The sequence below is a fragment of the Symphalangus syndactylus genome, chromosome 7 (assembly GCF_028878055.3).
Source record: "Symphalangus syndactylus isolate Jambi chromosome 7, NHGRI_mSymSyn1-v2.1_pri, whole genome shotgun sequence".
NCBI lineage: Eukaryota > Metazoa > Chordata > Mammalia > Primates > Hylobatidae > Symphalangus > Symphalangus syndactylus.
In genome coordinates this window covers 65,337,415-65,350,494 of record NC_072429.2, presented here as the reverse complement: position 1 = coordinate 65,350,494, position 13,080 = coordinate 65,337,415, and the positions used below count along the sequence as shown (strand labels likewise).

General features: G+C 37.4%; 1 protein-coding gene across 7 annotated transcripts in view; it reads right to left on the bottom strand.

The window, feature by feature from the left end:
- Positions 1 to 9,412, bottom strand: part of ST18 (ST18 C2H2C-type zinc finger transcription factor) — a 110,685-nt gene extending 101,273 nt beyond the window's left edge. For 2 of the 7 annotated variants that reach the window (XM_055286438.2, XM_055286445.2), the window contains exons 1-3: positions 6,350 to 6,439; positions 2,805 to 2,859; positions 677 to 707 (exon numbers count right to left, since the gene is read on the bottom strand). In XM_055286438.2, the coding sequence (XP_055142413.1) occupies positions 677 to 707; positions 2,805 to 2,859 (86 nt within the window). In that variant the 5' untranslated portion in view covers positions 6,350 to 6,439. The other 5 variants (XM_063642812.1, XM_055286446.2, XM_063642813.1 and 2 more) reach the window with 4 other exon arrangements.
- Between the last annotated feature and the right edge of the window lie 3,668 nt (positions 9,413 to 13,080).

The window sequence follows — 13,080 nt, the reverse complement described above, 5'->3', positions numbered from 1 at the left end:
TTATTATTATTATTATTATTATTATTTTGAGATGGAGTCTCAGTCATCCAGGCTGGAGTGCAGTGGTGTGATCTCGGCTCACTGCAACCTCTGCTTCCGGGTTCAAGCAATTCTCCTGCCTCAGCCTCCTGAGTAGCTGGGACTATAGGCACACGCCACCATGGCTGGCTAATTTTTTATATTTTAGTAGATGGAGTTTCGCCGTGTTGCCCAGGCTGGTCTCGAACTCCTGAGCTCAGGAAATCTGCTCACCTCGGCCTGGAATCATCTAATTATTTAATGCTAGAAGTGGATAACTTAGGATCTGGGTTGTCCATCAGTCAGGTTCATGGATAACAGCTCAGCTCTTCCCTGACCATCAGTGTGAAATCCAACAGCATGCAAGGTGTGCACAAAGGGAGCACACGCTTGATGAAGAAAAGTGGGCTACCACTCACATCACAGCAAAACATTGTTTCGTTATTTCATTAATACAATAGATTGAGTTGTTCAGGATCAAGTATCAGTACAATCATTCTCCTCCGCCGTCTTGGTGCATACAGAGCGTCTGGATGGAAAGCCCGTTAGCCAATTCCTTCTGCTAAAAATTGTATTCTGAGGCTTGAGAAGTACAAATCATTCGAATAATCAAAGCCCATTAATGTGAAAAAAAAAAGTAACATAGGGTAAATCTTACCTGAGCTCCTGGATTAGCGAATCCATTGGCACTGTTGACAAAAAAAGAAAAAAAAAGAAGACTCAATCAGTTGATAATTTTCAAAACTGTAAAATGGAAACTTTTCACCCACCTAGAAGTAACGACCAATAAGTTTCTCACTGGGTGGGTTCACCTTTTCTTGTTCTGGTTCTTTGGAGATGAGAGGACAGATGGATATGGCCCAGAATAGACCGACTGTGGGTTTAGTACCTTGGGTGAACCTGGGGCCTGGTGATCATAGATTGGATTTTCCAGGTACCTGTCCTTAGAGATTCATTGAAAATTCACAGGAGCACAAATGACTCAGATTATTTTTAAAATACATTTTATTTTTAGTACAAAATTATTCAAAAGGAATCCCAAGATTATATCTTTATTAATATTAAGCACATATTCAAAAAAAACTGGTAAAGCTTTACTAAATAAATATGTCCCTTGCTTTTACTCATAAACTTCCTCCATATAGAAAGGGGAGGATGAGCTTCAGCCATGTTAATATCACCAACCTTTTAAAAATGAACTTACAGGAAAAACAGCTTTGATTTTTCTGACTTAAATGATGGGAACTAAAGAAGTTCATGTTTATAAATACCTGCCTACACAAGGATAAGCAGCATATTGAGAGAGACAACAGGTGGTTTTAAAGATTACTCATGCCTCACGAGAAACAGTTGTTTCATTTCTAGAAGAACATTTTGGCTCTATTAAGGGTGTTCATGCCTGTGCCAGAGGAATTTAAAGTCCAAAAGGAATTGCAAATTTTAAAAAAACCCACATTTTAAAAGTATGACAGAGTAGTGTGCTTTTAGAAGTCAAAATAAGAAATTCAAATAATCCAAATACACACTCTAGCATGCTGATATTTATAGCAGGCATAAGCTTATTCCAAATAGTGGGACAAACTGCTTTTCTTAAGCTGGTATCCTATTGAGAAGTTTGCTCCATAAAAAAGCTATTGTTTAGAAATACTACATTCCAAATATTAGGATATATAACGTGGTTACTTTAAAAGTAATATAAAATAAGACTGGAAAATAATACAGTATAAAATTTCTGTTTAGGTAGAAAAAAGTCTCATATGAGCATAGCATTATTCTGCACTTTGGTTACCATGGTTAATGATAACCATGGTTATATTGTAACTGAAAAAAAATTTTCCTTGAATTTGTTAAAAACGTTGGGATTCTGGACTTTGCTCAAACAGGAATTAACTGTCTTGACTACATATACAAATATACAGATAATGAAAGCATTCCATTTGATCAGCCGCTGTCAACTGTACATCTGAACACCCTCCTAAAGGGCTGCAGGGTCACGGCTTTGCCGCAGCTTTTCCTCTGTGCGGTGGACTCCGAGGAGGGTGGGTTGGGGTGGGTGGGGAACAGCTATCCAGAGTGTTTTCAGAGGCTGTGGTGAACCTAGAGTTTTCCACTTAGAATTAAGGGTCACAAAAATATAGCCAATTATAATAAAATTTATTTTCCTTAAGGGGTATTATTGCCAGTCAATCCTGTTTTCCAGATGTTTAGATCATCAAGGGCCTGTTTATATTTCAATATTACATTACCATCTGTTGGTTACAAAAAGAGAGGGATAACCAGCAAGTTAAACCTTCCAAACATCAGAGCTGCTGGAAATTCCCAGCAGAGACAGTCAAAAAACAAACACCATCAGTTTACTTAAACTAAGTTTAGGTTGGGAGCCACTAAACCAGATAACATAAAATTCAAAACCTGCTTTGGCAATAAACTAACAATTCTGTCTTTTCCCTTGGCCATTAAAGATCACTTCCATAATTTGAAGGTTTCCATGGAACATCCTTCACTTGCTGAACCTTATGCTGTTTTGCGTGATGTTCAAATCCACTCATGATTGCATTTTGTAAAAAGTAGCATCATATATCATTTGGACTTTTCTGAGTTCTTTAACTCCTAATTCATAATATTTTGCCTCTCTGTGCCAAGAGCCAGTGTCCTGGCTTGATTTGAAAAAAGAAGCTCCGAAGAAGTTTTAATCATTCTGACTGCACGTGAGGGACTGAGCACTGGAACTCTCATATTTCATTGTGTGGTGGGCATAGTGTCATAGAACCTGCTTGCTAACTCACCCTCGGTTCCTTTAGAGCGAGTACGCAGTGTTTTATCTTCAGCCTCTGCATCCATCTATAACATGAACACAAAGTCCTGAGGTCATTCCTTTGACATTGACCAAAATATGAAAACATGTAATTAGAAGTTCTGAAGGTCATTATGAAAAACAGTAGCCTTCCACGCTCTTGACTCACAGCCCAGCTCTATAGTACATAACTGTGACTCCCCCCACATACCACCAGCTTTGGAAATACATCTACAGTTGCTGGAAACCAGAGAGAACAGTGACAAGAGGGCAGATGTCCTTGTCCACAAGTGTTTGAAGTGACTCAAACACTTCTGGCATTACAAAGATAGAAAAAGCCTCATCTCATTAACAGTGGCTGTGAAGGAGATGAAACCTCACATGTCAAACCAAAAGATTTCAGATCAATTTACTAAAACCTAAGTCCTTTTACATTTCCAGACTCTTCCTGATACATATCTCTTTCTAAGCTTGGAAAAAAATGATTCCTTGTGTAAAAAAGCACCATGAAGACAAATCCCTGAAATGCCCCCAGAAAATACCATTAGAAATTTTGATTATCAACAATGACATATGTTTACTCTCAGAATTTCAGAATAAATATCAGTTATAATCATTCAAATGTATAAGGAAGGTGAAATTTGAGTGATATATGTGTCAGTATCAAATTCTCCAAAACATCATTACTAAATATTTTAAATGTCACCAAATCAATTATCAAAGGGATGCAAAGACTTCAAAAGCCTGTTGTTTTCAGACTCTGACCTTGATACACCCATCAATTTCACTAGAATCCGCGAATCATATCTTAGTTTAATTCACTTCTGCACATTATCAGAAGGAATTCTTAAATATAAATAAGTTGCTTTGCTTGTTGAAAATCAGAGGCAGGCAGAAGGTGCGCTCAGTTGCTCCCATCCTTAAATCCTGACACTAGCTCCGATGCAGTGTGACTGCAATGGTAATGGGAGCCGCATTTCTGCTCTCAGAGGCTGAGTTGTGATTGAAGGCACTGACCTGCCATAGACTTATAATAGGGGAGCAGGTGTGGCAATGATGGACTTTAATTTCCTTTAATAAACCTTTTATGTGCCACACTTTTACTGCCATTCGACGCTCTCCAAGGTCCTGCACATAATAGGTTCATTACTTTTGATTACTATAGTCTATTGAGACAAACAACTCCAGAACACACTATATATTATGTTCAGTTAAACCAATATAGACTATTTATCCATTGTGAATTTTTTCACCTGCAACACTACAGACAAAATTAATGACAGCTCTCATAAGCTAAAACTATTAAAACCACCAGAACTCTTTTGTCATCATTTCATAATAAACACCACACCAATCGTTGAACTGCTTTTTAAACTAGCAAACAAAAAGTGTTCACTGCCTTTGCTGAACAGCAGTTGCTATGGTCTAAATAAAATGGTCCATTGTTATGAATACTTTAAAACTACACAATAAGAGAAAACAACAATAAAACCGGGGTGATTTTTTTCCTGTCGATTTTCCTTCTTTTCAAACCACATGAGTTTATGACAGATGTGACACTGCCTAAGATGAAAATGGCTTGGTTTACTCAGGATAGTAAGCACTGTGTTGTGAAATCCCCCTCCTCCCGTGAGTATCTCTGTTGCATACAAAGTGGCTCCACTCTAGCAAAAGCCCCTCCATGTGCTAAATGAATAACTAGATTATGAGAGATCAGTAGCATGGGAGGGTGAAAATGATGAAAACCAACACATATTTCTCAGGAAGCCACTTTTATGTGTGAGCCTCCACAAAGCAACACCAACCCGTTGTTATCTTGCCACACGGATGCTATTAACTCACCCTAACCACTCTGAAGAATTGCCCAAAAGGCAAAGATGAACTCCATGAGTTTCTTTAGCAAAACTGAAACACAACCTGCAACGAGTGCCAGTGGATACAAATCAAAATTTCAGAAGCATGCTTAAGTGCAATCTTCTTTACACCGGCTTTAAGCTGAATTCTATTTTGCAATTCAGCTACCCAAGGGCCTGGTTGCCTTGTCACCACTCCAGGCAGCCGCTCCCCACTAAAGTCATTGGAAGGGATACATAAATATTCATGGACCTCCCTTTGACTGTGCTTGGAATGCTGGTCTCATAATTGTGTTCTGTTTGAGCTATTGTCCTCTTGTTGGTATAGGATATAGATATCCTATACAAACATATTTAAAAACTGAGAACTCATTCATAGAACTAAGTTTTCAAATTTAACTTGTGGGTCAAGTTGCAGGAATGAAATGGATCAAGGCCATAATATACAACTCAACTGTTTCACTTGCTTTCTCTTCTTCACATGTAGAAAACAGAAGTTACTACATTGTATCTACTCAAGTCTGGGGCTCACTGGGGAATAAGAACATAAGAAACCGAAGGCATATGTGTTTTTCAGTGTGGAGACTTTATCGTTCGTGAGATGGTTCTTTCTTCTCATAGATCTCAATTTTAAAAATAGGTTTTGGTTTCTAGAACCTTGTCTATAGGAGTAGATATTTTAAGTATTCTTCATTTGGATTATTCTCACTGACCTCAATAAATTGTCAATGGGTAGGCTTAATTTTTGTAAAATCAGTCCTCATATTCAATGAGTACCTTGTCCAAGTAATGGATCATTAGAAGTGGAAAAAGATTTCTACGTCAGTGTGTGTGTTCAGGCCCCTGGGGTGGGGTGGAGGTAGATTATCATTCTTTCAAAGTCTTCTGGAATTAGAGATGAGGCACATGATTATGGTATGATTCAAGAAATCAACCTAACTTGTACTGCAGTCTTGAAAATTACACTTCTTATTGGGAACCTTGTTTTCTTTCCCCTGGAAAAGAAGACTTGTTCGTCTTTACTGCTTAAGTCCCGAATACTATTGACAAGCTTGCAATTATGTCTGTAAAACCTAATGAGTCACTTGTTTTCTCAAAACAGAGGTTTTATTTTTTAAAAAGCTGTCCCTTTCCAGATTTCTTAGGGCATTTATATACTTCATTCTCATATACCTCATTATAGATGAAAACTGACAGAAGATATATTCTGAAATTCCTATAATGGGTTCCTCCTGGCTTTGAGAATGTACTTCTCCATAGGAGTGAAAACAGTAATGGTAAACTCTGCCACTCTTATTTTCCCTAACTTGAAACTACTTTAAGAAAAAAGTTCAGTTTAAATGATAAGTACCAACTTATTATCTATAATATTTATATAAAAAGGAGAAAAATGTGGTTCTTGCTCAGTCTGTAATTCTTAATAATGTCATGAAAAAAACTTTGAAAAGGGCTTAATGTCCCAGTTTTCTGGGGAGAGGGGTGAATGCAAGGTGAAATGGCAAGAGGAAAAGACATGTATAAAATAAAGAAGGCCAAAAAAGCAAAACTTGGAGGAAAACATGCAAGAGCTAACGATGGAAATAAGCAGGTATACAACGAGGAAGAAAAATGACCAGAAAATGAAATTGAACTCTTGGGTTGAATTTGGAAAGCTCTCATTTAATATCTTTATGTACTTACAAACCTATAAACAGATGTATACAGTGATTTCCTAGTACTTGTACTTGACGTCTTTTCTTACTGGAGCTTACATCAGGGGCAATAAGCAGGTCTCTTCCACATCGCCCCAGTGCACAGATCTGGTACCTTCTTTTAGGCTGAAGAGGAAGTCCTGGAATTGCTGTTTTGTGGGAGGGAAGAGATTCAAGGAGCAGGACACAGAATTCATAAACTCAATTTTGCTTTCATTCACACAAGCCAATTACTGACATGTGGGGAGGTTTTATTTCCCTTAGATTTTATTTTTCACTTAAAATTCTATTTTAACCTAATGGCAAATAAAACAAAAACAAAAACACAAAACAAAACCCAGCTGTCCAAGTAAAAATTTAATTACTTATGACAAAACTGAACATAAGAAATCCCTTGGTTATGTTGAGGTTTTGTTTCTATCAACAGGGCTCTAGACATTAATATATATTTATAATATACCTCAATATATATTTATAATATACATTTATAAGTAGTCTTGAGTTTCTTAATAATTGCAGAAAATGTCATGGTGACCACAATGTTTTGAGGGCACTTTCTGAAAACCCTTATAAAATTAATTGTTAACACTGTCTAGTTAGATAGATATATCATGCAGGTAGCTACTCTTTTTTTTTTTTTTTTTTTTGAGATGAGGTTTTGCTCTTGTTGCCCAGGCTGGAGTGCAATGGCATGATCTCGGCTCACTGCAACCTCACCTCTGCCTCCCGGGTTCAAGTGATTCTCCTGCCTCAGCCTCTCGAGTAGCTGGGATTAAAGGTGTGTGTCACCATGCCTGGCTAATTTTTTTTTTTTTTTTTTTTAGTAGAGACTGGGTTTCACCATGTTGGTCAGGCTGGTCTTGAACTCCTGACCTCAGGTGATCCACCCGCCTAGGCCTCCCAAAGTGCTGGGATTACAGGTGTGAGCCACTGCGCCCAGCTGCCACTCTTAATTTGAGAAGTCCATCACACACATTCAACTTGCAGTAAGCTCCCTTTTGAGCAAGATTTTGCTGTGCTCATCGCCTGAGATTTTTGACCTGGCAGTGCGGTTCTGTCGCTGTGTCACATTGCTCTTGTGAGATGTCGTTTCAGTCCTGGGGACTCACAGCATTGGTGGGAGGAAGATCTGTGGCTGCTGAGAAGAGCTGCTGGGGTCCTCTCCATGAGGAATGCTTTATCTACAGTGGACGCTTCCTTTTCAAAAATCATATTTTTAAAAAAAATGATGAAGAAAATCTGAGGAAGTTGGAAATGGCTAGGCCCAGAAAACCAAACAACTAGATGATGCCAGCATCTTGGACTGAAATTTGGCCAGATTGAAGAACAAAGAATCTTACACTGAGTGCCCTTTCTTTTGATGATTCTTGCATCACTTTGTTTTAAACATAGCTTTGGGGCAGCTCACAATGGGAGCAAAGATGTTTACCCGTCACACAAGGAGAAATCACGGGAAAAATGAGCTGCAGTACTAAAAGGATGCCAGTTGACTTGTGGAGAGGAGTACTAAGAATGTTTAAGTATGTTTTTTCTCTGTTCTTCCTTTCCTCTTATTTTTCTAGTTTTGTTTTCATACATTTATTAATAACTCAGGAAGAATAGGAGCGAATTCAGAAAGTAAACTTAAAAAAAACTAAACTCTAACAAAACCATGTCTTTTTTACACCATCTGTGACAACATATTTATAATTTCCAGAACTTTTCATCTTTTATTTGCACACTATTCTTGATTTCAATGCTCTGTTCTTGTATGCCTCTGATTGTACTGTCTTTGGCTCTATATAGAGAGCTGAAGAATCGAAGGATGTGTGCACTTTGGATTTATGATCCTTCTCCTTGTCTCCCCTAATCCCTCCTACACCTGTAAATACCAAACTCAAAGGAAAAAATAGATTCAGTCCACTGTCATTTTAAGTACAGTTTTCTGGGAAGCAGATCTTCCTAAGGGCCATGTGTAGGCACATTCCCCCCAGAAGAGATGATTTTCAAAGGAAATTTCCTAGAGCTTCTTAGAAATGCACTGCCATAAAAGAAACCTGAGACCTGAAACAAGCTTGGGTAGCATTATAAGGTGAATCATTGGTTTTGATTCTCTCTGATCTCTGAGTTGTCACTGCTGGTGTAGCCTTCATCCTGCAACTTTGTGCAACTGGCAATGCTGAATATAAATCAAAGCCATGTGTTGGTGTCTTTTTGCCAAACGACTCCAGCAAATAGTCCTATTATTCCCTTAGGTAACCAACTTGTGCCAGGGATTTCTATTAGTCACTGTACCACGGCCTCAGAGTCACAGCTTTGTGACATTAGGGGGCAATCTCCAGCTTTATGTTTTAGAAGACGGTTTGTTTTTTGATGTATATTTTTAATATGTCCAGTTTAAAGAAAACTCAGGGCAAGTAACACACTAAAAGGGCCTTTACGATTTTTTTCTTGCTGATATTTTGAGATGCATCTGTTGCAAAATATGTCAATGTTAGAAATCAAGCTCCTTCATATAGGGATAGATCATTTGAAATACATTTCTCTCAAGAATAATCCAATTATTACTTTTTAGTGTTTGCATAAATTCACTCCAGAAGTCATCCACAGTACTTTTTAAAACATTGTGCTTTTAAAATCTTGCTTATTTACTCTTAATCCATAAACAAACTAATTTCTAACACAAATGAATGTAAACTGGATTTTGAAAACCATTTTAACAATGAAACTTTCTTTAAAGGCAAACATGTGTGAACAAATAATACATACCAATCAATATGCAAAAGTGTTCGTAGGCTCAGAGGACTTGGCCTATTTAATATTTTAAAATATTAAATGGCTGTGTTTCTGACAAAAATCACAATTCTAAATTCAGCACTAACAATAAATTTGTAAGCGAATCCACAGAGAAAGAGCTGTTGTACAGGAGAGCTTTCATATAAATTCTTTGATTGAATTCATTTTCTTTCAACGTGTTCTACTTTTTAATAAATAAAAATGTCGCCTTACCTCTCTTTTTCTCCAGGTAACTTGTATGCCAACTCAGTTTGCCCTGCTGTGTCAGGGGGACTAAATAAATGACTTTGTCTGATTTAGTGATAAATCCTGAAATTCATTCTATTGAGATAAGAAATCAAACAAGAAAAGCATATCAGGCTGGACAAATAAATAGAAGAGCAGCAATAAACACTTAAGTGAACAATCAACAAAGTGTTGACACTTATCTATAGTTTGATTGTACTACAGTAGAAATAGAATGACAATTTTTATACTATGTATCAATGGGAAAAATAGTTTTTTATTTTTTAAGGTAAGCCAAATTTATTTTTGTCTTTATCACCAAACTACCTATCTCGATCTATCTATCTATCATCTATCTATCTATCTATCTATCTATCTATCTATCTATCTATCTATCATCTATCATCTATCATCTATCTATCTTCTATCTATCTATCTATCATCTATCTATCTATCATCTATCTATCATCTATCTATCTATCATCTATCTATCTATCTATCTATCTATCTATCTATCTATCTATCTATCATCTATCTCTCTATTACTTCTTCAGTTTAGTTGGGAAATTAGATAAGAGGGACTCTTAATGATCATTACTATTATTTTTACTTTTAACTACCAAAACAAAAAGTTGAGACAAGATTTGGAATGTACTATACTCAAGCGGTCACAAAAGGCAGATCCAAAATGTATTCTTTTGTTACTTAGGGTTCTTTTTAATGGGACCATCATAACATGATACTAATCCTTTTGCTAATGTTTTAACTTGTCGTCCAATGAAATGATTTGCCCTTGGTTTACTCTGTGTTCAGTCATCATACACAGAGGTGCCTCACCTCTATTTGGTCCCAGGGATGAGCACAGAATCAGTTTTCATCAGGCTATTTGGCCCTTGAGAGAAAACTTTGAAATTCAGTGTCGTGCACTCAACATACTAGAGGAACCAATTTATACAAATATCACATGTATCCATGCACATTTAAAATGTTTATGTCTGGCAGTTCTGATGTTTTAAAACACAAGCCACCAACCTTCCTTGAAGAAGATTTCTACCGTCCTGCCTTCTCTACTGTTTGCAGTATATCAAAGTGCTCAGCTTTTTAACCATAGGTTTCTGTATTTCTTGTAGGATTTGACCAGACATTAAGTAGATGCTTCTTCAACTCAAGTCGGCAACTGTGGTTCCTGGGGAAAAATGGAGATAAAACTCTCAAGTGATAGAGCAGATTACTGCACATGATGTAAGAATTGAAAAGTAGCACAGGAGCTTGAGAATTCTTAGTTTGCGTTTGATTGCAACTTAAAAAAAAAAAAAACGGCTTTCTCTCCAAATGTTTTTGGCTTATTCTATTGCGCCCTCAGTTCAGAAAGAGTTCTGAAGCTTTCCACCTGCCTATTCCCCTTTGTTTGCCATACACTAACCTAAAACAAAAGATCCTGGAAAACAGTCACACTGGCAAACAAAGCTCTTTCTAAATCCTGAAAATAATGGCTTTTTGTCTAATACCCTATCGTGTTATGTATTTATTAGCAATACATTTTCCATTTATTTTCTCAAAGATTGCCAATAAAGAACTGAATCACATAAGGGAGTAGCTGTAAAGCCTCTGAGTTCCCTAATGTCAAACTCATTAGCATTCGAATAAGCACACAGCAGCACATCATCTGCACAATTGCAATTTTTTACTACTTTTAATAGCATTTCTCAAAGGGCTCATTTTCAACTTTCTTCAGTGGTTAGTTGGTTCTCAGGGGAAAAGTAGCTTCCTGACGCTCACAGCTTCCACTCAACAGCCCGGCCGTTTGCTGTCAGATGCATCAGCCCTCTGCCCTAACCCCATCTGCCGTGGCTCCCCTCCCTGGGGAAGAGAGTGAAGGCAGCACAGCTGAGATTGGCTTGGAGAAGTGCACAGAGGGCACTGACAAAATATAACTTTAGAAATATGATTTGACACAATAGAGTTCAGGAAGTCTAAGCACACCAAAATACAAATGGGAACGAGGAGCCCTGCAGAGGCTCTCCATCCATGTGTCTATCATTAATAACTCCACCCACCTGCTGTTTGGAAGCACACCCTTGGCAGATATCAAAAGGAATCTGCAACTGACATCGGATCACTCTAGTCCCTGCATGTGTACTATTAGATCAAGGAGATACCTTTAAAAAACCATTTTTCTTAACTGCCATACTTTTTTGAGTTTGATCTTAAATATGTTATGAAGGCTAAGGACTTAGCAAAATATTCATGCAGTATACATATTTTTGAAGGCAGTTAACCTAAGACTTAGAATCTTGATCAAGCTCCCAGAACTTGTAACAGAATTAGTTTTAGCCCCCGCCTACTTAGATGAATACTTTTGCATTGAAACTCATTTTTTAATGAAAAAGGAACCTTAAAACAGGAAATGATGTGACAAGTGAGGTGTTAGTAACCTAATGGGCTACCAATTCTTAAGCGTGCTCTCTGATGATGACATGGCTTTGCTTGTTAAATGAAGTCATCATGAATGACTACATTTGTCCACTTCACTATGTGCCAATAATTAAGGACTCTCAGTCCTTTATGGCTGCTTCGTGGATGAGTACTGCTCCTGAGAAAGACAGTTCTTTAAACCTGTGCTACAAAGTAATGAGTCTGGTATGTTATTTTTTTCAAAAATAGAGTATATCAGATTATATTTTATCAGTTAGAATGAATGACCTAAACTGATAATGATATACTTGTTAATTGTATCCCCAAAGTAGAGAATCATAGATTTATTTATGGGTCCTTGGCCAGGTGTGGTGGCTCACGCCTGTAATCCCAGCACTTTGGGAGGCTGAGGCGGGTGGATCACATGAGGCCAGGAGTTCGAGACCAGCCTGGCCAACATGGTGAAACGCTGTCTCTACTAAAAATACAAAAATTAGCCAAGTGTGGTGGTATGTGCCTGTAATCCCAGCTACTTGGGAGGCTGAGGCACAAGAATCACTTGAGCCCAGGAAGTAGAGGTTGCAGTGAGCCAAGATCACACCGCTGCACTCCAGCCTGAGCAACAGAGTGAGACTCTGTCTCAAAAAAAAAAAAAAAAGAAAAGAAAAAAAATTACTTATGGTTCCAAAGGATGTAATTTTTTTTAAGTCCTCAAAACTAAACTCAAAGTGAAAAATTTATTGAAAGGGCAAATAAGTTTAACATGAAATGTATGTAGCACTCATAGCCCCGTACTACAGTAACTAATATGAGGTCATCACCATCACCAATTTCATTTTGGAACTTGCATACCAAGGGAACCAGACCATTCTGTGGTTCTGATATAAACCACAGCATCTTCTCAGAAGTTCAGAATGTTGATACAGACTCCAAAGACCACTCTGAGATTTGTTTTCTTTAATAAGTAAACATAAAAATTTTAGCACATTTACCTTAGTATTGCTATCCCTTGAGAACCCATCTCCACAATTTACAACAGATTGAGCTCTTAATCGCTCTTCTAATGCTAATATCTTCACCAATTATTTGTTAGTTAGAATGATGAAAAAGAGGGGATTATCCTCACCTGGCTCAGTTTTCTGAACTATAAGAAAAGTTCTTTACACTCCCAAGTTTCTAGCTTTATTTTTATATTAGTCAGTATGATACTTTAAGTTATAGTCAAGTTTGTATAACCCCTTTTGCTCCATTAAATTTCTAATGAAAACTTAAACCCTTTATTTTGGAGTTCCTAATCAATCAGCTGTAG